The 24,145-nt window shown below is 43.2% G+C and overlaps 1 protein-coding gene across 3 annotated transcripts in view; it reads left to right on the forward strand.

Moving 5' to 3' along the window:
- PRICKLE2 (prickle planar cell polarity protein 2) overlaps positions 1-24,145 on the forward strand; it is a 280,528-nt gene that overhangs the window by 242,672 nt on the left and 13,711 nt on the right. For all 3 annotated transcript variants that reach the window (XM_073569766.1, XM_073569768.1, XM_073569767.1), the window contains 4 exons: positions 2,364-2,501; positions 8,945-9,148; positions 13,489-13,675; positions 21,380-22,213. In XM_073569766.1, coding sequence (XP_073425867.1) covers positions 2,364-2,501; positions 8,945-9,148; positions 13,489-13,675; positions 21,380-22,213 — 1,363 coding nt within the window. The remainder of the gene's footprint in view (positions 1-2,363; positions 2,502-8,944; positions 9,149-13,488; positions 13,676-21,379; positions 22,214-24,145) is intronic.

Raw genomic sequence — 24,145 nt, forward strand, 5'->3', positions numbered from 1 at the left:
CGTCCTACAATAAACTGGGCTGGAGAGATGTCACCAATGTGCTACACAAATGATGCCAAGCCATGCCGAGAAATCTGGAAGCTAGGGAAAATTACGCAGCTCCTGACCACTGCCAGAGAACACCGACCTGGTCCTTTGACCGGGGTTCCGCGATTCTATCCCCTCATCTCTAATAATAACTTATCTTCGTTGGGTAGCACCTTCAAATTGTCCGTACACCTCTGATCAATGACGGTTGAACCTGTTCATTTCAGACCAGCCAATGGGGACATCCTGACTTTTACCCGTCAGATGATACCATGAGGAAGGAGGATTGAGCATGTTGAATTTCAGTGCCAGATTCTTTTTTGTAGTGAAGATACTCTACCGCCAAAGATGTCTGGCAGTGGTTTACTCCTTTCTCTCCAGAACACATGCATGATCAGCTGAGCGGAGTGTGCATTTGTATGTGGAGGATTGAAAGAAATCGCTCTAGGCTGAATGAGCAGTGGCCCAAGAACTTAATGGACCCCTGTGTTATATTCACTTGCCCATCCTATCACATTGCCAGTTTGGTGGCCTCCTTAGAGGTGAATTGTTCCACCTGATTGGTTATTTGTGCGCGGCGCTTGCTTTTGTGTCTTTGGATGCAATTCTTGCTTCTTGAGGAAATGCCCAAAGCGAACGATGGGTTTAAATATGATATTGGCTGTAAGCAGCAGGATGCTGCACTCCAGCCACAGGGTCTATCTGGAAAATGTTAGTATGACATTTTCTCAGCGGTAAGAGTCGGCGTAATGTCTTCTCATAGCTTCACTTTCAATTCTTAGTGTCTCGACACAGATTGGAGTTAGATTCATCCCCTATTGGTTTAGGCACGCTGCCCTGTTATACGAAATAAGATACATAAATAAAAACGCTGCGGTGTACAACTTTCTGAATTAAAGGGATTGTCCTGGATTTTTTTTTCTTTATGAAATTGCTAAGTCCAGGAAATTTGATAAAATTACAAAATAACTTCTATTCACCTGGTAAATCCATCTCCGCTCCATTGTCCCCTTGGGTCTGGATAAGTTGATCTGCAGTGACGATGTGCCATATTTGCAAATGTGTCTGGTGCAGCCAATCACTGTCCTCAGCACGAGACCACTGAGGGACAGCGATTGGCTGCAGTGGTCACGTGCACATGAACGGAACTGCCGGACAAATCGACAAGATCAACGGACCACCAGAGCAGTAGTGCTGAGGCACCAAGGTAATTAGCATGGGAGTGTAATTTATTTCTTTATTTTACCATATTCTTTGTCTTTATTAGGCCTGTTTCACACTTCTGTTGTTGGCGGACAGCTGACATCCGCCAAAAACGAAAATTACGGATCGGCCTCCGGGCCGTGACATACGGCTGTCAGCGGACGCTAAATAGGTCGGATCCGCCGAAGATGAAAAGTACAGCAAATTTAGCAGCGCAGCCTGGAACAGGAGAGAGAGAGAGACGCCGCTGCTGCTGCTCCCGAAACGGCATTTCATGGTTAAAATGCTTCCCGGAGTAAAGCTTCCGGGCATGCGCACTTAAAATGAGCGGAACGTCAAGGAAAAAAAACGTTGCATTGTCCGTCTCATCCGCCCGGGAGCCGCTAAAATCTTGGCGGATCCGTCAAAAAACGGGTGGGACGGACGACCGTCAGTCAAAATCCGCCACTAATGTAAGTCTAATGGGGAAAAAACGGATCCGCCCCTTTTTGGCGGATCCATTTTTTTCTAAAATTGGTGGATTTTGACTGACGACAAAAAACGGAAGTATGAAACAGGCCTTAGACTTTTGTACATTTTTTGGACAACCCTTTTAATAAATATTTGTCCTAACGGATTATATATGGCATTGCAGCTCAGCTACACTGACGTGGACAGGGTGTGATCCTCAATACCATATGTAACCTGTGGCAGATGTTGTACTGTGTTTTTTTTTTTTTTTTTTTTTTTTTTTTAATAAAGGGGTCCCCGTGTTGGACAATGACCACTTATTAAAGTCATTTGGTTATCGGAGGATCACATTGTCCACTCACTAGAACCTCCAGCGATCAGCTATAAAGCAGCGATCAGGCAATGTGTTTTCCTACAGTGCCTCCGCAGGACAAATTAAGTATTGCACAAAGTCCATTTAGATCAGAGGGTGGTTGCTGTAATTCTGGACACGGCAGGTTCTCCAGAGAGAGAGAGAGAGAGGCGCTCTTTGTAACTGCTCATATTTTAGACTTTACTGTTTAATTTCTGTCTTCCCTTTTAAAAGATCGTTTTTAGGAATGACCTTAAAAAGTCTTTGACGTTCAGTGACTCATATAATTGCAGAATGTTGCAGAGCTGATTTTTGTTTTTTCTCCTTGCAGGTCCGCTACTGCAATTCCCTGGATGAAGAAGAGAAGAGGGAGCTCAAGCTGTTCAGCAACCAAAGAAAACGAGAGAATCTGGGGCGAGGGAATGTCCGGCCCTTCCCGGTGACCATGACAGGGGCCATATGTGAGCAGGTAAAGAGTTTGGCTATTGACCAGTATTTGCATTTGTCAGATAAAATAACTAATTAAGGGGGGGGGGGGCTTAATATATTTTTTTAATAATTTAAAGTGCTTGTCTAAAATTTTTACTAAACGGGCTCAAAGCAGAAATAGTGTTAAAATAAATTTTAAGAAAATGAATATTGCTCACTTATTCAGTCCTCTGCTGCTCCAGCACACTTGTGCCGCCGTGTATCCTTCATGCAACCAGCGCAGCCTATCACCAAACATTAATAGAAATAAACACTTGAAGTAGTTCACTCTGAGTGTAATGACTCTATATAATATATGAGTTTCACTTTTTGTATTGAAGAACTGAAATAAATTAACTTTTTGATCATATTTTAATTTTGTGAGAAGCACCTGTAAGTCTGGTCTGTTAACGGTATTATATCAGGCCAGAAACCAGCCCCGGAAGCATAGAATGTTAAACCGAGAAATGGATGTGTGGATTCATGGATCGAGATAAAAGAGCAGTCCAAGGTTAAATTACCGTATATGATCGCCTTAAGGGCACACTAGACAAAACACTATATACCAGATGGTTATACATATACAATGGTCAGATATGCAAATACAATAGTTGTAAGACAAATGATGTAAGCAGATGAATCATGTCACATGTCCGGTCTGTTAACAGGATTATATCGGGCCAGAAACCAGCCCTGGTAGCATAGAATGTTAAACCGAGAAATTGATGTGTGAATTCATGGATCAAGATAAAAAGAGCAGCCCAAAGTTAAATTGTATGATCACCTTAAGGGCACACTAGACAATGCTCTATATACAGGATGGTTATACATATACAATGGTCAGATATGCAAATACAATAGTTATAGGACAAAAGATGTAAGCAGACGGATCATGTCACTTACCGGGTTGATGTTCGACCATGTGGGTGCTGGGCCGCAGGAGGCATGGGCTGATAGGGGGTCCTAGGTCCTTCACAGCACATTACTTGACACACCCCTAATTTCAAAGGGAACAGCAAGCATAACCGAGACAGAGACAACATGACCTTACACTAGCCTTTATCCCCTTTGGGTCACCCCCTCCTGCCCTCTGGGCTCAACCCAAATCCACTCCCCTTGCCTTTAGCAGCTAAAAATTCCAAAGCCTAAGGATGAGTCATAACTCTTTAATGGACAATCCTAGGGAGGCGGTTTTGGTGCCATCGGATCCGGCCGGGCACCTGCTACGCATTAAGATTAAATGCATCTTTTTGATCTGTTTCCTACTGGCCATTCTATGTACCTCCCCTCCCTGGGGTGCTAGAATGGACCAAGACCCAGGAGGGCATTTGCCATGTACTGGAGATCTAGTAAATATACGCAATGTGCGGTTAGGACATATAGTATCTCCATAACGCCTTATGGAATTATGTTTCTAGAATGTTCTTTGGCAGCTTCAGCATGACTCTATATTTAGCCTTTTTCTTGCTCTGAGCTGGCTCAAGCTGCGAGACCTGTCACTCACAGCCTTTCGAGGCTTGACCCCCCCCCCTACTGAGCTATGTGCCAATTTTCTCCTTGAGACTTGGAGAGTATTGAACTTCCTGCTGAGTGATTGCTGGACATAGGAAAGAGGGTGTTATATTCCCAGGACAAATAGAATTGTCATGAAATTATATCTCCAATATTCTTCACTGTGCGGCTTTTATGTGGGTCTGTCATCTGGAGAAAAGGCATTGAGTTAAGGCTGTAGATTATATCAAATGTTGCCCCAGTAGCAGAATGTCTGATAACACTCAAGGGATCCTAGACTTGCAAGATGAGTTATCTGACAGCCACATTGTAGCAAGGTCCGCCCTATAGACCTCCTGATGAAGGCTTCAAAAGGTGTGGTAGTGCTTCCATCGTAATTTTACACTGGAGTGATTTCTGCAATTTTCCACTCACGTAGCAATACAATCCCTAATTTTTTGTTAGACTATTTAACCTGAGTCTTACACGGGTTAAGTTCTGCCCATGACTAATGCAAATCGATGATGTAGCAATCAATGCTTGTATAAAAGGGACCTTCAGCCAGATCAGAGTGGTGAGCTTTACACTTATTTTATTCCCCAGAGTGTTCTAATTATATATTTTTTTAAAATCTACCATGCAGTTAGAGAAATTAACCTTTTTATTTGGTACAGTTTTTTAATGGTCTTTATGAAAGGGGTGTGGTTTATAGGTAATTATGTGGGCGTGGCTCAGAGTAATTATGCAGAGCAGCCTAAAGACACGCCCAAGAGGACCTTGTGAGCCACGTTCCACCTTTATAAAGACAACAGAAATTAACACTAAATAAAAAGGACCATGTCGCTAGAACTGTATGTCAGATTTAAAAGAAAAAAAAGAATTACTCTTGGGAGCAGCGGGAATTGAATAAGAACAAAAGCTGGCTACTGTTCACCTAGAGACAGGTCCTCTTTAGGCCACTTTCACACTTCAGGCTTTCGGTATCCGGCATGGTGCGGCGAAAAACCGGACTGCCGGATCCGGCGCCTGTTAGGACCAGATCCGGCTTTTTCCCCGTGCTGTTTCATTGCTGTCGCATTGCTCCGGATGACAATGCGGCGCGTCCGTTTTTTTCTGGATCCGTAAAAAATAGCCGGTCCGGCGTCTGAAATAAAACGTTGCATGCAACGTTTTTTCCCAACGCCGGACCGGATTTTCACACTGCGCATGCCCGGAAACCTTCTCTGCCAGGAATATATCCGGCAGAAAGAAGGATCCGGTGTCTGCGTCTGCGTCCGGATCCGGTAGTCCGGTTTTTTGCCGCACCATGCCCGATACCGAAAGCCTGAAGTGTGAAAGTGGCCTAAAGGTCCTTTACACGAGGCTATGTAAGCTGTATAAGGACAAATTTTCTCTAAAGTGTTTGTTCAGTACGTCGGGTATTGGGCTGCCGACAACATTGATGTTAAGGTCCTTGTGAAAGATGAATGAACATTATGTTGGTCATTGATCACTGCTTACCCTGGTAAATGATCGGAAATGAGAACTCATGTCTGACAATTGCCCACCAATGTAAATGGACCAGCTGGGCAAAGAGCAAGCTCTCCCTGTACAAAAAAAGTGGGACAGACAGTAGCTATTGTTAAAGGGCTTGTCCGGAACTTTAGGACTAGTGGCCTATCCTTAGGATAGTTCATCAACGTCTGATCGGTAAGGGTGTGACACCCGGCACTACCGCCGAACAGCTGTTCTTGGTGTTGGCGTCTGGAACTGCTTAGTTTCGGAGCTGCGCAGCACAGCTTTATTGACTGTATAGTGGCCATGGCCGGGTACAAGCATCCGTCACCTATTCAAATCAATGGCGGTCAGATGGTGCAGTACCCGGCCGCGGCCACTATTCCATTGACTGTGCTGTGCAGCTCCACAGCTGAGAAGTTTCGGCTGACACCAGGAACAGCTAATCAGCAGGGGGTTGCCAGGTGTCGCACCCCAACTAACCCAACAATGATGACCTACCCTAAGGATAGGCCATCCATGCTAAAGTCCTGGCCTGCCCCTTTAACTGTGAAATCTTCTAATAAGTTTGTTTGAAAAAATACTTCCTTTGTGTTGTTCCTTTGCTGTTACTCTGGGGAAATGTATATATGAACACATCTACAACATTGGATACTGCCAACCCCAAGTCTTTGGCGCACGTCCCACAGACATTCAGTCTGACCGGTGCTGACTGTGATGGACGCAATGCGTTGATGATGGAAAATGGTAAAATGCAGTGGTCTACGTATTCATACATTTCCAGGAGGAATAATAGAGGGACACTGCAGCCTAAGAAAAAATGCCCACAATCCGCTAAAATAGGAGGGCTAAAAGGCCGGCTAGGAGACTCGAGATTCTGTGGGGGGGATAAATATAGGTTTTCTAGAATCTTCTTTTTTGTTGAATTTGCACATTAAATGGGAAAAAATAATAATCTTGTTATCAAGTCATATATTAGAGCCGGAGGGGACATGAGGAACATCACTAAAATGTCTCAACACTTTCCAAATCGCATAATCCGCTTATATTATTTTTTTCTAATTTAAAGAGGAAAAATTTTTTTTTAAAAAAAAAGATGGCTGCCTCCGTCCACAATTAAAGGCAATTTGCATAATTTCTGCATTGCATTAACGCATTAACCTTGCAGGGATTACATAGTAAATCTGCTTTTATTTCTTGCTGGTCTCTCGGCCTCAACCTCACTTTCTCCATCAGCATTTTACTTTTTTTTTTTTAGTACTGACATACAGTCATGGCCAAAAGTATTGACACCCCTGCAATTCTGTCAGATAATACTCAGTTTCTTCCTGAAAATGATTGCAAACACAAATTCTTTGGTATTATTATCTTCATTTAATTTGTCTTAAATGAAAAGACACAAAAAGAATTGTCCTAAAGCCAAATTGGATATAATTCCACACCAAACATAACAAAGAGGGTGGACAAAAGTATTGGCACTGTTCGAAAAATCATGTGATGCTTCTCTAATTTGTGTAATTAACAGCACCTGTAACTTACCTGTGGCACCTAACAGGTGTTGGCAATAACTAAATCACACTTGCAGCCAGTTGACACGGATTAAAGTTGACTCAACCTCTGTCCTGTGTCCTTGTGTGTACCACATTGAGCATGGAGAAAAGAAAGAAGACCAAAGAACTGTCTGAGGACTTGAGAAACCAAATTGTGAGGAAGCATGAGCAATCTCAAGACTACAAGTCCATCTCCAAAGACCTGAATGTTCCTGTGTCTACCGTGCGCAGTGTCATCAAGAAGTTTAAAGCCCATGGCACTGTGGCTAACCTCCCTAGATGTGGCCGGAAAAGAAAAATAGACAAGAGATTTCAACGCAAGATTGTGCGAATGTTGGATAAAGAACCTCCACTAACATCCAAACAAGTTCAAGCTGCCCTGCAGTCCGAGGGTACAACAGTGTCAACCCGTACTATCCGTCGGCATCTGAATGAAAAGGGACTGTATGGTAGGAGACCCAGGAAGACTCCACTTCTTACCCCGAGACATAAAAAAGCCAGGCTGGAGTTTGCCAAAACTTACCTGAAAAAGCCTAAAACATTTTGGAAGAATGTTCTTTAGTCAGATGAGACAAAAGTAGAGCTTTTAGGGCAAAAGCATCAACATAGAGTTTACAGGCGAAAAAAAGGTCATTCAAAGAAAAGTACATGGTCCCTACAGTCAAACATGGCGGAGGTTCCCTGATGTTTTGGGGTTGCTTTGCTGCCTCTGGCACTGGACTGCTTGACCGTATGCATGGCATTATGAAGTCAGAAGACTACCATCAAATTTTGCAGCATAATTTAGGGCCCAGTGTGAGAAAGCTGGGTCTACCTCAGAGGTCATGGGTCTTCCAGCAGGACAATATCCCAAAACACACTTCAAAAAGCACTAGAAAATGGTTTGAGAGAAAGCACTGGAGACTTCTAAGGTGGCCAGCAATGAGTCCAGACCTGAATCCCATAGAACACCTGTGGAGAGATCTAAAAATGGCAGTTTGGAGAAGGCACCCTTCAAATATCAGGGACCTGGAGCAGTTTGCCAAAGAAGAATGGTCTAAAATTCCAGCAGAGCATTGTAAGAAACTCATTGATGGTTACCGGAAGCGGTTGGTCGCAGTTATTTTGGCTAAAGGTTGTGCAACCAAGTATTAGGCTGAGGGTGCCAATACTTTTGTCCGGCCCATTTTTGGAGTTTTGTGTGAAATGATCAATGTTTTGCTTTTTGCTTCATTCTCTTTTGCGTTTTTTCATTTAAAACAAATTGAATGAAGATAATAATGCCAAAGAATTTGTGTTTGCAATCATTTTCAGGAAGAAACTGAATATTATCTGACAGAATTGCAGGGGTGTCAATACTTTTGGCCATGACTGTAATTGCTGTTTTTACATTGGCTTTTATGACGGGTTTAATTACTGTTGCACTGTTTGCAAGCCGAGCCGTGGAGCGTTTAGTCGCAGCTCCCATTTTATTCCTCAATCCCTTTTTTTTTTTTAAGAGCTATTTTTTTTTTAATAATAACCTTACTCCCTCTTATATTCTTGGCGTGTGAGATGTTGCCGTTCAGACCTTCTTTATCGCATTTTGCTGGACAGGCCCCCTGAGGACGATTGAAGTCCTGAGGCATCACATTCGGCGCGGCTTCGTAAGGCGAAGCAATTTGTGTTATTGAATGCAGACGCTCTGGATACAAAAAAAAAAAAAAATCTAATATCCTCCCTGGGAGCAAATTAATGACCTGTACGGCTAAGTAATGAGAAATAAAATCACGTCAAATTGAGTCGGATTCTGGGGTGTTCGAGGAATCTTCAAAATTGGCTCCGGATTTTGCTGGCAATCTACAGGAAATAAACCAGACACCAAATGGTAATTTTTTTTTTTTGCATTACAGCACCATGATATAATGCGCTATCACCTCTTTTTATGCAGTGCGGAGGACAGATCAATGGAGGCGACATAGCCGTCTTTGCATCAAGGGCCGGGCACGGCATTTGTTGGCATCCGCAGTGTTTCGTGTGCACGATATGTAATGAACTGCTGGTCGACCTTATATACTTCTATCAAGATGGGAAGATCTACTGCGGCAGACATCACGCCGAGTGCTTGAAACCTCGATGTGCAGCCTGCGACGAGGTGAGTGGCGATCAGCGCGGGCTTTACTGTGTAGCATTGCAATGCGTTGCCTGTTTTTGCTGGCGGGTTTGCATTTCTATGGCGGAAAGTTTAAGACATCCTCTTTAGTTTCGTAGGTCGTTTTGGAAGGACACCCCCCCCCCCTTTTTCTTCAGATAATGATAAAAAAAAATAAATACATAACTTCATAAATAAATACAAAAACTGTGAAATGCATAAATATTATTATCAATAAAAAGTAAAAAAAAAATAACAAGTGAAAAATTAAAAATTTGAAAAGGGAGTTGTCGAATAAAAGTCATCGTCTATCGACAGGATAGATAATAAATGTAAGATCACTGGAGGGCCAGCTGCTGAGAACAGGGGGTCAAAATATCCCTGTGTGAATGAAGCTGTGGTGAGCACGTGCGACCACCAGTTTTACAGACAGTGGTTGGCGCTGTGGTCGCACATGCTCATTGTTGCTCCATTCACACGGGTCTTTGAGAGTTTGATACATCCATTCTTGTGATCGTTGGTGGTTCCAATAGTGGACCCCAGTCATATCGACGTGATAGATAAAAATGTATGATCACTGAAGGTCCGGTTGCTGACACCCATTTTGATTTTGAGAACAGAGGACCCAAAATTCTCTGTGCGGATGGAGTGTTAGTGAGCATGTGCGACCACCAGTCCTATCAACAGTGATTGGTGCCGCGGTCGTACATGCTCACTACTGCTCTATTCACACAGGAGACCTTGAGACTTCCGTTCTCGTGATTATCGAGGATCCCTATTGTGGTCATACCTACAGGATAGATAATAAATGAATGATGTATGTTCATTGGAGGTCCGGTTCTTGACACCGTTGCCAATTCTGAGAACGGGGACCACAAAATCCCCTGAGTGAATGGAGTGTTAGTGAGAAGGGCGACCACCACTCCTACAGACATTGAATGATACTATGGTCACACATGCTCACTACTGCTCCATTCACACAGGGAACTAGGGTCCCCATTCTCTACATCAACCTAGGTCCCACAGCATTCATGCATTTATGCTATGAGCATGCTCAGACTAGCCCACCAGCGAGCAGAATTCTTAGATGGGCCCTTGTGAAGGAGTTCTGATAAGCTTGATTTAATATTTACAGAAAAATGAATCTTCCACAGTGGGTCCTTAGATTATATGTTACTGGTGGGCCCTTGCCAACAAAGGGTACATGTGTCACAGCTGACTCTGCTCTACCTCTCTTCACAATAATCTTTGCACCCGCTCGTTAGATGCTTTAGTACAAAAGAGAAGGGCGGAGTCTGTCTATTGCTGCTAATGTGCATGTACATTTCCTGAAAGAACAGGAAGCAGAAGTCTAGAACAGCCCCATTGACCAGTCTGAAAACTGGAAGATTTCTAAGTTTTTATTTTAACAGAGATCGTGATGTGAAAAATAAAAAATAATTTCCAAAATTTAAAAAAAAAAATTGCATAAAACCCTAATTTAACCAGCAAAATACGAAGACCTAGTGCAAAACCTTTGCTCCCCCTCAGACCTCGCACTAAGCAAAGGGCAGTGTATCACGTTCACCTAGACTGTTTCTTTAGGAATCCTATTCATTCTGTCTGGGTTTTTTTCCCTTGTGGGCGCAATTACAGGATGTTTTTAGCAATTTTTCTCAGGAGGCCTGATGGGGAAGATGAGCTTTTCCCAAAAAACAGAAAAAAATTAGAAAATTTAACTTCAGAAGACCTGAATAGATAATGTTCAGTCTTTTTTTATTTGTTTTTTTTGTTATATAGTTTATAGTCTCCAAGCGTCCGTCAAGTATGTTCCTAGCACATTTCACTCAGCCATGTAATAACTCATGTCATCAAAAAAAAAAAAAAACATGACTCATATTTCACAAATCTCCAGTTATTGAAAGTCTCTGCCATTCCCTGCGGCAACGATCACGACGTCTGTATTGATCGGAGGTGCGATGTTGAAGGGTCTCCATTGTGTACGAATGCCCACGGGGGTCACAGTCTATACAGATGTTCTGGGAAATTCTTCAGTTGATATATGTCCTGGTGAGCTGGTGAGAAATAGCTGGCGTCTTATCTCACCGCAGTATGTTACAGCTCAGCAAAATCTGTCCCTGGATAGGATAAAGCCGGATTATTCACAGCTCTGGGGACGTGCACTCATGACGATTTTTTTGGTTTTACCATAAAGCGAAATGCGTCAGTGAAAGAAATGATAAAGTGATGGTTTTTTTTTATTAGAGCTGTAAAGTATAGCAGCCACAACACAAAAGTCTATAAATAAAGATAGAAGGAATCGATAGACAATCCATCGCGCACAAAAAAGTCACATGATTGTGAATGGCGACTATCATGTTTCAGATGCAGAGCACTGGCGACAACGGGAACCCGTCAGATTGAGCTCGCTGTCCTATCTGTGGTCACCATCTTATAGAGCGGATTAAAAGAAAAATATTAAAGGAGTTGTCCAATTTTTAGGAACAGTTTTGTTTCCTGACTTACTGTAGATGCATGGACTTTGGCCTTGAAATCATTTTTGCATTTTGGGTTTCATTAAAAATTTTGCACCGTTTGCCTTCTATTGCCCCCTTGGTTGCACTTTTCTATTGCTAGCAGGAGAATGAGCAATTGATAGGAGGATAGGAGTAGTAGTCTGCGCTGCTGTGCTGTATTCAAGAAATCCGGAAGACGAGATCAGAATTGGACCACGTGGTTTATCCTCAAAGCGTTTTGAAGTTGGACCAACGTCTTCATCAGGAGAAGTGGTGGTCCCGATGAAGAAGTTGGTCCAACTTCGAAACGCGTTGATAATAACCCGCATGGTCTAATTCCTATCTTGTCCTCCGGATTTCTTGAATACAGACTACTACTCCTATCCTCCTACCAATTGCTCTATACAGTGGGATCTCCTGACCTGAGGGTGCTGCGGCAGCTGTTATACTTTAATTCCTCAGTTATGGGATAAACAACCCCAAAAGGTGAGCAATTCCTAGATCAGTCTCCTAAACCAATTTCTCCACCAGATAAGACCCTGTTGCACTTGGTGTCCCCCTCCTTTTTTCTAGCTGCAGAATGAGTTATCCAAGAATCTGTCAGTGAGCCCACTATGATGCCCTTGCGGGGTTTGTAGCTCTGTTATCTGTCTTTTTCTGAGCTAATTCATGACCACATTAAAGTTGAATGTTCAGGAATACAAAGAGCCATTGAAAGCCAAAGGGTGCAACATTTTTTTTATGTAACCCAATTGCAAAAATTATTTTACCCCCCCCCTTTCCAAATACATGCATTTAAGTAACAGGGGAAAAAAGACCCCTAAGGTGGACAACCCCTTTAATTGTGACTTGTAATTAGAGTTGAAAAAAAAAAAACATAGCAGGACTATGCAAGAAACCTCCTTGTACCTTCCAGAACCCCTTGAGCCTCTTGTGATGACCTTGCAATTACTGATCAAAAGAGGTGCCAGGATTGCCCCAAGTCAGGTAGGAGGGTGGTCTGGCGGCCACGGACTAATAGCATAGTTCTGTGAATTTTTTTTGCTTAACTCTACTTATAATTTATTGCTCTTTCGTTGCTTGGGAGTCAAGTAGGTGGTCCTATTTAGTGACTGACAGTTATATAATGATGTTATTTACTGAATGGAACCACCCACTGGACACTCCTAAATCCATAGTAATCAGCAACCCAACCCTGTACCTTCATGTCCGATTTAATTTTTATTTTTCCCATATTTCCACAGTCCTAATTTTTAGGACTGCGGCACCTAAAAAATTAAATTTAAGCAATCGGAGCGAGCTGTGATTGTTCGAGTTAGAGGTAGGTAAAGGCTGTACAACATATGGCGTGGGATTAGCTCCTAGAACCGCTCCATAGAGTAGGAGTACAAGATTCCATATAGTCTGATGGGAAAAGGTGAAAAAGTTGTATGGAGTATTTATCTACAAACTATATATATGTGAGCCTGTCCAGTTCCTCCTGCTCTAAAATGTGCCACTGTTCAATGTGACAGATTCCCTTTAAATTCTTGCTGCCTGCAGCCACCACTAGAGGGAGCTCTGGTGCTTAGCCCAGTATGCAATAAAGTTGCTAGCGCCCTCTGGAGGCGGCAGCAGGCATTTAGAATTGTAGTATTTTAGTTTATGAAAATTTTGTGGATTTACACAAAAAGTAATAAAGATCCTATAAAGCTAAATAAAAACTTAAAATGGTTGTATTAAAAGGTGAAAATGACTCCATACTGGTGCAGGCATCCGCTGACTTGTGCATGCTCATTTTACTAGATGGTAGTATTGCCCTTTAAGTACAGCAATTGCCGTCTGTCTCATGCGTTTCTCCTCTGTTAGATTATTTTTGCAGATGAATGTACAGAAGCGGAGGGGAGGCACTGGCACATGAAACACTTTTGTTGCTTTGAATGTGAAACGGTGCTGGGAGGTCAGAGATACATCATGAAAGAAGGCCGTCCGTACTGCTGCAACTGCTTCGAGTCCTTGTACGCGGAGTACTGTGACACCTGCGCGCAGCACATAGGTAAGAGGCGCCATGGACCGACCTGATCTCTTGGATTAAAAATGGGGTTTTCTTACAATGGGAGGTTTGTTTTTAGATGAACAAGTGAATAGTCCACTCTTAAAGTTGATGTATTGGAAGCAGCAAAATGGGCAAGTGTAAGGATCTGAGTATTGCAAGCGGAGTATCCCGAGGCGGAGTATAGCCACTAATAGTGCCAGAAAGAGGGTCTGAGTACTGGTGCCAAACATATGCCCCCATAATAAGACAATCCCGCAGCTGCTCCAAAAGGTTCAGCAAGGGTGCCCCCTCTTAAATGCCAACCAGAGTTCTTCCAATAGTATCACCAAACAAAGTGTTCTCATTAATAGAGTGCCCTATCTAATAGTGCCAACCAGAATGGGCAGTGCCAGCCAGAGTGCTCCCCGTATTATCATCAACTAATATGTTCTCAAAAATGGTACCAACAAAAGTGCCTTATTAATAGTACCAACCAGAGTGCGCTACCTAATAGTGCCAACCAGGGTATCCTGCTAATAGTGCCAACCAAAATGGCCAGTGCCAACCAGAATGTCTCAGTAATGTAATCAACCAAAGTTTTCTCATTAATGGTACCCACCAGAGTGCCCTGTCTAATAGTGCCAACCAAAATCGCCAACGCCAGCCAATGTCCCAGTAATATCAACCAAAATGTTCTCATTAATGGTACCCACCAGAGTGCCCTGTCTAATAGTGCCAACCAGTGTGCTCCACTAATACTGCCAACCAGAATGGCCAATGCCAGCCAGAGTGACACAGTAATGTAATCAACAAAATTGTTCTCATTAATGGTACCCATCAGAGTGCCCTGTCTAATAAGTGCCAACCAAAATCGCCAGTGTCCCAGTAATATCATCAACCAAAGTGTTCTTATTAATAGTACCCACTAAAGTGCCAACCAAAATCGCCAATGCCAGCCAGTGTCCCATTAATATCATCAACCAAGGTGTTCTCATTAATAGCACCAAGAGTGCCCTGAATAATAGTGCTAACTAGGGTGCCCCACTAATAATGCCAACCAGAATGGCCAGTGCCAGCCAGAGTGATCTCAGTCATATCATTAACCAATATGTTCTTATTAATAGTACCCACGAGAGTGCCCTGACTAATAGTGCCAATAGGATGCCCCAGAGTGCCAACGAAATTGGGCAATGCCAGCCAGAGTGATCCCCATATTATCATCAACCAATCAATAATGGTACCAACAAAAGTGCCTCATTATTAGTACCAACCAGAGTGCGCTACCTAATAGTGCCAACCAAAATAGGCCAATGTTCATCAGACCGATCCTAATATCACCAGCCGAAGTTCTCTCATCAATAGTATCAATACAAGTGCCCTATTCAACCAAATTCCCAAATGCTCCCTTTAATATCACAAAGTGTACTTATCAAACCAGAGTGCCCCGCTAATGGCGCCAACCAGAATGGACAATGTCCATTAAACCTCTCCCATTAACATCATCAACCAATGTGTACTCATTAATCGTACCAACAAAGTTACTTTTAGTAGTACCAAATCATGCCCTACCTAATAGTGCCAACTAAGCTGTCCCACTAATAGTGCCAACCAGAATGACCAATGCCCGTCAGAGTGCTCCCATTAATATGAGGAACCCAAGTGTTCTCATTGATGGTACCTGCAGTAGTGCCCCATTGATAGCGCCAACCAAAATTGCCGCATGGCTCCTATTACCATCACGAGCCAAAGTGTTCTCATTACACCAGCCAGGGTTCCCCATTAACAGTGCCAACCAGTATGCCCAAATGTCAGAGTGCCCCCATTATTAGGAATGCTTAGCGTGCCTCCTTAAGATTGCTGCTTGGAGTGCTCCCCTTTGGACCACCAGTAAGATAGCCCCTATTACTGTCCGCACTCAGAGCCCCCATTTATCTCCAGTCAGTGGCTGGAACCCTTGATGGAAGCGCACTACAAGTGTGAATTAAAAAAACAAATTATGTGCCTCCCTTCCTCTGCCGCAGTCAATGCCGTCCAGTCTAATAGAGCAGCTGCAAAAAAGGTTTCCCGTAATTACATTGTAAGCGATTCTCTACTGATTGACAATGCCTGGAGCGACAGATCTAGATTTACACATGAGAACTGCGGCCTGTAGGAGACGGAGCGAGCACTGTGCGGAGAGTCTATAGCCCGGGTCACATGATCCATCTTTCCAGACACCAAAATGACTGGAAATGATAGAAAACCACTTAGTGTAATAATTCCGTAACCCGGGATGAATGAGGCGTCTCCTCCGACGAGTCGTCCAGGAATAATGATCCTTCACAAGTATCTGCCATTACCAGCGAGCGGCCGGTGCGTGCATAATGCACGAGACACGTCCATCTTACCGAGGGGGACGGCGTATACGGGCGCACAGCTTCTTCTGGGTTTATTACGGTGTCTTCATATTATTGGTTTGTGTCTCTTTTTTTTTCATCATTTCCACATTTCTAGTTTATTAATTGGGACATAAAAGGCAAACCTTGTATCCCGTACAACGGGGCGGCTCTGGGCTTATACGGGCCCTTTGGGGTCCCAGTGAGCCCCTCTCGCTTTCAACTTCTCCTTCAAGACCGATCACTTTTATATTTTCCAGTTGATAGAGTTGTATCAGGGCTTGTCTGTTGTATCCCGAGATGTAATATTATCATTACCATTTTGGGGTCCGTATGACTTTCCAATCTGTATTTTCTTTTTTTTTCTTTTCTAAGAAGGCAAACAAAAATCTATTTTTTTTTTTAATTTATTAGATTTTACTTGCCTTCGGGGTGATGGGGATGTAATAAGATCTGTTTGGATATTATTTATTATTATTTATGTTTATTATATATATAATTTTTGCTTTAATTTATATTTATTTTTTTATTTTTTTTGCTCAACACAATTCGGTGATATACTGTGGCCTTCACATAGATTGTATTTTATTATTATTATTATTTATGTTTAAGATATATTTATTATTAATTATATATATATTTATTATAATTTTTTTTTCTCAGTGCAGTGCAATACTACAGTAGTGCAGTGTTGTAAAAGTGCTAATCTCCCATTGCCTTCACGGCTGTACAAACAAACATATATGATATTTGTTTTTATTATTTATGTTTAATATATAAATATATATATTACTATATACATTTTTTTTGCTCAATACAATGCAGTGCAATACTGTAGTAGTGTGGAGTATTGTAGAATTGCTAATCTCCCATGGCCCGCCTCACAGCTGTACAAGCTTAGTAGACACGGGGCTTTTAGTAGGTCCCTGACTACCGTTTCATTGCCATTGGGGGGGGATATTGATGAGCGATGGACGGGACATCTGGACCAATTTCAATTTCTGAAATTTCACTGTCATGATTGACAGCAGCAGCTAAGGGGTTTCGCTCTGATCCCAGCAGTTAGGCTCGGATGCCGGCTGTATTGGTGCGTGGAGTGGGCTTCGCTCCTGAACCCACTCCATCCACGAACTCTCCCACATTTTGCCCTTTGCATACTTTGGACATATTCCCTCCCTCTCTACTCCAGTTTCTGCCTCCCCGACTGAAGACACCACCTAGAATTAGGAGGGAAGTTTGAGGCAGGTCAGTTGGGACCCAGGATTTTCTCTTCCAGGAATCTGAGGTCTCCACCATACCCAAGAACCTTCCTGATGGTCCACTTTAGAGCCCCCTTCCACCAGGAGGACAAGCGTCCCGAGACCCCATTGTGACATTATAAGGGTTATTAATCTGTAGTTCTCGCATTACGTTCATGAACCAGGCGGTTCAGGATAAACACTACTGCAGTGGATGGAGTAATGCTGCAGTGCTTGATATCAGGAGAACGGCTCATGCATGGGAGAGTGCGGTTAATTTGCTTTCCGATATGACTCACACCAAACCGCCGTGCACGTGGGAGGTCTACGGAAGTCATAAAAGTGGGAGATTACCACTGCCATAAAATGGTGGGGAAAAAAATCCTAACCATGTTATATGCCGTCATTATCCTTCCCACAGTGATTTATCCGGTAGAGTATATAGCGCTATATACACGATATCAGAGATATAAATAAGTCAAAAACGGTATAAAAACGTCCCCGCAGCTGCAGATAAGCGGTTCCCTGCCCTAATCAATGGCCTTTATTAACTCCCTGGTTATCAGGAGGGCTCATCACATTATTGCAGAAAGCCCGTACAGGAGGCCGTGACACATGGTGGGGGAGGGGCGGCGATAATGGCGCTATATGGCCACTCGTGTCAGCCGTCGCCACAGCTCATCATTAGTACTGACAGCGTTTCGCAGTTACCTTGTTGCCAGGGGGGAATTATTGTGTTGGACTGAATACATTAGCTCTCTGCGGATCCCGGCTTCTATAAATACAGCGCGATGTGCTGGTTGCTACGGTAACAATGCATCTTAAAGAGATATCGGATATCTGGCACATGTCGGAGCCGCGTCGCGCGGGTCCCTAATCTTTGGCCTCATTTGTTCTGCATTAGATTGTAATCATATTTTCGATTTCGCAGCCGCCGGCTCCATTTTAAATGAGCGCCTGTAGTACGTCATCAGGGCGGGGGGAGGGGGACCTAATGCATTTAGTATACTGGAGCCAGGCTGCCATCAGGAGCGTCATGTACATGGATGTCATGTACCACCTGGGGATCATTATATAAATCAAGTAGGCTTCCACATTTCATGATACAAGCGGTGTACATTATTACATAGATCTCACGGACATGGTGTACTTACCTTGATGTCAAAATGGATGAAAAATCCTTGAAAGTATAATCTAAAACTCCAATCACCTAGTCTGAGTAACAGTTCCTCAGTGTCCCTCCTCCCTGCTGCTGGTGAATCTCCACTCACTAAATCTGATATGACAGCTCCTCAACATCTCTTCTCCTTGCTGCTGCTCAATCTCTGCCGACCTAGCTTGATCACTCCTCAATGTTCCTGCTTCCTGCTCAATCTCCACTCACCTAGCTTGATTGACTGCTCCTCAGTGTCCCTCCTCTCTGCTGCTGGTGAATCTCCTCTCACTAATTCTGATTGACAGCTCCTCAACATCTCTTCTCCTTGCTGCTGCTCAATCTCTGCTGACCTAGCTTGATTGACTTTTGAATAGTGTCCCCCCTTCCTGTTGCCAATTTTCTGGTCACAATTCCTCAATGTCCCTCCTCCTTGTGGCTGCTCAAGCTCCACCCACCTAGCCTGATTGATAATTCCTTAGTGTACCTTCTCCTTGCTACTGCTCAATCTCTACCAGAAAGTTCCTCCTTCCTGCTGCTGCTCAATCTCCACCCACCTAGCTTGATTGACTGCTCCTCAGTGTCCCTCCTCCTTGCTGCCAAATTGTTGTCCAACTAGCTTTATTTGTAGATCGTTAGTGTCCTTCCTTCAGGCTACTGCTCAATCTCCACCTGCCTAATTTGTTTGACAATTCCTCAGTGTCCCTACCCCCTGTTGTTGCTCAATCTCCACCCACCTAGCTTGATTGACTGCTCCTCAGTGTCCCTCCTCCCTGCTGCCAAATATTTGTCCAACTAGCCTTATTTGTAGTTCCTTGGTATTCCTTCCTTCAGGATGCTGCTCAATCTCCACCTGCCTAATCTGTTTGACAATCCCTCAGTGTCCCTACCCCCTGCTGTTGCTCAATCTTCACCCACAAAGTCTGACTGCTCCTCGGTGTCCCTCCTCCCTGCTAATGCTTTATTTCCACCCACCTTGCATGATTGAACAGCAGGAGGTAGGAGGAACAGTGAGAAACTGCCAATCATGCTAGGTGGGCAGAGATTTAGTAGCAGCGGGGAGGTGGGACACTGAGGAATTATCAATCAGACTTTGTGGGTAATTGTCAATCATATTAGTGAGGTGGAGGTTAAGCAACAGCCTGATGAACACTAGGGAGCTTTAAATCAGACTAGGTGGACAAAGATTCGGCAGTATGGATGAGGGATCCTGATGAACAGTCAAACAAGGTAGGGTTGAGAATGAGCATCGGGAAGATGAGAGGAACACTTATAAACTGCCAATCTCAAACACGTGTCCAAAACAGGAACATCTAAACATACATAAGACAATGTTATACATTTGCATGCATTGTCATTGTAGATATCTTGCGTAGAATATTTTTTGGGTATGTTTTTGTAAAGTGCAAAACTACTTTGTAGAATAATTTTATATGTTTTTGTTGAGTCTAAAATTACATAAAGTTTAAAAAAAACCTTTTATTTAATTATCCTCCAATTGTTTGTCGTATACTTCATTCTTTCCTAAACACTACAAAGGAATACTGGTTCATGCTCCTTTAGAAGCTGCTTTCACTTGCTACTGAACAAGGTCCATACATTACATTCAAATAGTTTGTGTTTGGGACTCTCCCTATCGGAGCCTCTCTGTTCCCCATCCGCATACCCAGACTTTGGAACTCCCCTACACAGATTATTCTCATATAGTGTATGGATATTGCTGAGCAGCAATTAAAAGCATCTTCTTAAGGAGCGTGAAGCGAGCATTGAAACAGCACTGCTACATAGTGTTTGGAAGAATTTATAATTTTTTAACAAAATCCTCAATTCCTAGCCTAACGGGGATAAGCCAATTACTGCAAAAATGACCCTTCTATGCAAAGTGTAGGAGTGATTGCATAAATACATGGTTACCTACGTCACATAATTGTTATTGGTCCTAGAAAGCAGATCTGTTTTTTTTTTTTTTCCCGGATAAATACACAGCATAAATAAGGGATCTCTTGGCCCACCCAGCTTGCATTCTCTCTCCTCCACGCAAGTTCTATAAACGTCCTTTGATCTCGGGTCTCTCCTGCTAAACAGTAATTGCTAACATTTCTGAGTGTCACCTCCAGTCATTTTCACAGCATGGACTATTGTTGACTTTTCCTTTGAAAAACACACTTTCCCATCTGTGTTTTTTTGGACGTATCTTTTACATCCTGCCCTTTGCTTTTCTTTTATTAGTGAGAAAACATTGTCAGACGGGTTTTTTTTTTCTCTCTAGGGCATATGGCTGCCAGTTGTAAAGAACGAAGGGGTGAAAAAAAAAAAAAAAAGTTTTGAAAATCTCTGAAATACTTCCAAGACGTTGTCAATCTCCAATTAGACTCAATGGATTCCATTGGAACCGAGGCTAAACTATTTTAACCCGATGCATCTGGAACGTCGATTCTGCCCAAGTTTTCGTCAATTGTTCTTTTGTTCTATCATATAACTAAGTAGACATGATCATTATCTCACTTCTCTAAAGCAAAGGTCATTTTACGCCCATGCTAAGAGGTGTTCCTTTTCCCAGTTTCCTGTCTGCGTTGCCTCCTTCTCGCTGGTGCTCGGTGGTGTCATTTTACCAAAACTGTCATTTCTAACAGCAGAATTTTCCCCAAAATAACACTTTTTGAATGTTATTGTAGTGATGAGCAAAAGTGCTGGGATAAGGTGTTCTCCGAGCATGCTCGGTGCTAACCAAGTGACTCCGGCGTGCTCGAAAAATATGCTTGCGTCTCCGCAGCTGCATGTCTCGTGGCTGTTCGACAGGCATAGCACATGCAAGAATTGCCAAAAAAAGCCCCATGTCTTTTGTAATCCTGGACTACCCCTTTAAACACAGGAGTGCTATGATAGGGGGGCATATAGACCACAGGATTTTCCGGCTACTCTTGCACGTCATCATTAATCCTTATCTTTTCTATCGCAGGTATTGATCAGGGACAGATGACCTACGACGGCCAACATTGGCATGCAACAGAGAACTGTTTTTGTTGCGCCCACTGTAAAAAATCACTTTTGGGACGACCTTTCTTGCCCAAACAAGGGCAGATATTCTGCTCCAGAGCCTGCAGCGCGGGCGAAGACCCCAACGGCTCCGATTCTTCAGATTCCACGTTCCAGAACGCTCGAGCAAAGGAATCCCGACGAAGCGCGAAGATCGGCAAGAATAAAGCCAAACTGGAGGACAGCAACATGAACCCGTTACATGTGGCCTCCAATAGACTTTCCACCGACGTCGATCCGCTCTCTCTTCAGATGGATTTGCTTAGTGTATCCAGTCAAAACCCGAGTCTGAACCGGGACCAGCTATGGCGAAGCCGAGATGAACTCTACCACTATAATAACAAGATGGAGAGAAGCCAATCTCAGAGCCCTCTGCAACTCCTCAGTCAGTGTAACATAAGGACTTCTTACAGTCCTGGACAGGGAGCAGGAGCCCAGTCGGACATGTGGGCTAAGCATTTCAGTAATCAAAAGAGAAGCTTGTCAATGATGAGCCACAGCGAGAGCTTCTCTCAGGAAGGCCGAGACGATTACTACCAAGGTAGGCTCCGACAACAGGAGAGCTTTAGCGATGCGTCCACTCACAGTTTCAATGAGGCCAGGTCAAGTCTAAGAGTCCCGGATGGCAAAAACAAGAATTCACAGCAGTGTCGAACAAGACATCCAATCAATGCACTTAAATTCACGGAGGGGTTAACCCCGACAGAACAAACTCCGAGAGGTTCCATGGAGTCTCTTGCCCTCTCCAATGCAACAGGTAAGAACTCAAAGCAAAGGTAAAAATAATTGCGATATCGGGCTACAAGACTGCTGTTGATTGTTACCAACAACAATTTGCATGATGAATATGTGACTGATGGTGCTGTCAATACTTTGAAACCCTTTATCTTTTTTTTTTTTTTTAATGTTTTCTTCCAATGTTGTGAAGGGCACTTCTTTAATATTTCCTGAGCTGGAATTGTTCTCAAAGGTTGCTTGTCAGCTTTGGTCAATCTTTTTTAAAGGGGATCTTTCAGACTGTTTTTGCAATGTAATTTATGAGCAGCTTGATGTAGCGGCTGAGAGCCTGATTCCAGTGATGTGTCACTTATTAGGCTGTGTTTTGCTGTTTAAATAACATCAGTGTTTTATCAGCAGGAGATTATCACTACAGGACTAGGGTCTCGTGCCTTTTAGTCCAACCCTATCCCCACCAATTTCAGTATACCTTGTACACAGAAAGCAGCCAATCGGTGGTGTGGGCGTGGTTATACAAGGCTCAGCATTAAGAGCTCTGCTAGATCTCCAGCAGATAAAACTGATTGTATCACAATTGCTGCACCCAGTAAACTAAGTGATACTTCACTAGAAACAGGGTCTCAGCACCTACATCATGCTGCTGCCGGATTACATAGACAAAACCTGTTGACAAATTCCCTTTTAGTACGGTTCCTTGCTGGTACGATTCTTATGACCCCCAGCAATTCGCTGTAATCGGTGGGGAGCTAAATTCTTGTGCAGCTCCACCATTGCGGACGTTAGGGATTACAACACTTAAATCCGCAGATATGCCATGGCCTTTGAGCTAAACACTTTTTTGTAGGCATTCCACGCCCTGAGGTTTCTGAATAAGGGACTCTCCTCCAAAATATAAGCTGAGAATTTCCTATTGGGGTACTTGAAAAAGGGTTTTCCAAACCTAAAAATGCCATTTTAAGCAATAGCGGCCCAATTGTTGGATAGGGTTGGGTTATTCATAGCATGAAGCCTGGCACAATGGTAGGCGCGATGTTCGCTCTTTGGCGCTGTATCCATGCTGCTTCGCATACATCCAACCTGGTGATAAAGCCTAATAGTTTATGGATTGTGTTGGAACACAAAATTGGTGTGTTTCTGCACGGATATCTTAAAACGAGAAACCAGACGTGGTTGAGTCCATCATACCATGCCGCCCTGACTCTTGGTCTTCATTTACTATGGGGGCCAAAATTGCACCCGTTGGTCCATAAATTGGACATCTTACAGATTCTCTAAGTGTCGTGGTGCGTCCAGGCCCCCAAATGTGCAGCAGAACAATGAAGTAATCCGCCCAGGATGTGCTTCCTGTATGAGGACATCTCCATGGGGCGTATTTCGGCCTCAACTCATTTGAACTATTGTCCTAGTGTGACTTGGCCGGGTGTAACTTCATAGGGGATAACCGTGCCGGGGAAGAAATGTCTCAGTAACGCTCTGTACATCTGCTACAGGCAAGAGGTGGAAGGTCACTTCTCCAGAAGACGTGCCAAGTATATCTCCGATCCTTCAAGTATTTGCTTTACCTCCTTTCACTTTTCATAATGAGTCATCAGACAAGAAGTTAAAATCACAAAAGAAAAATAATTAGTCTTCATAGATCTATTAAACAATGAAATCTAAGGCGGCTTAATAAAGCAATTAGTAACCCGCAAGTCCGCTCCCACGGAGTCATTACCAGAGGAGAATAGTGCTAAGACTTCATTTTTGGGCTAAAAATTTGTATACTTAAAGGGGTGGTTCACCTTTGGGGACAATGTTTTTTTTCTACTTAAATGCATGTAGTTTGGGGCTAAAAAAAAAAATCCTTTTTTTCAATTAGGTTTCTTTAAAAAAAAATAGAAAGTCACCGTTTGCCTTCTATAGTCTCTGTGATGCACTGGCTTCAGAATGAGGTATCCGAAAATCCGTCAGT

This window comes from Dendrobates tinctorius, unplaced genomic scaffold (assembly GCF_039654945.1).
Source record: "Dendrobates tinctorius isolate UK_male_01 unplaced genomic scaffold, ASM3965494v1 ptg000027l, whole genome shotgun sequence".
Classification (NCBI taxonomy): Eukaryota; Metazoa; Chordata; class Amphibia; order Anura; family Dendrobatidae; genus Dendrobates; species Dendrobates tinctorius.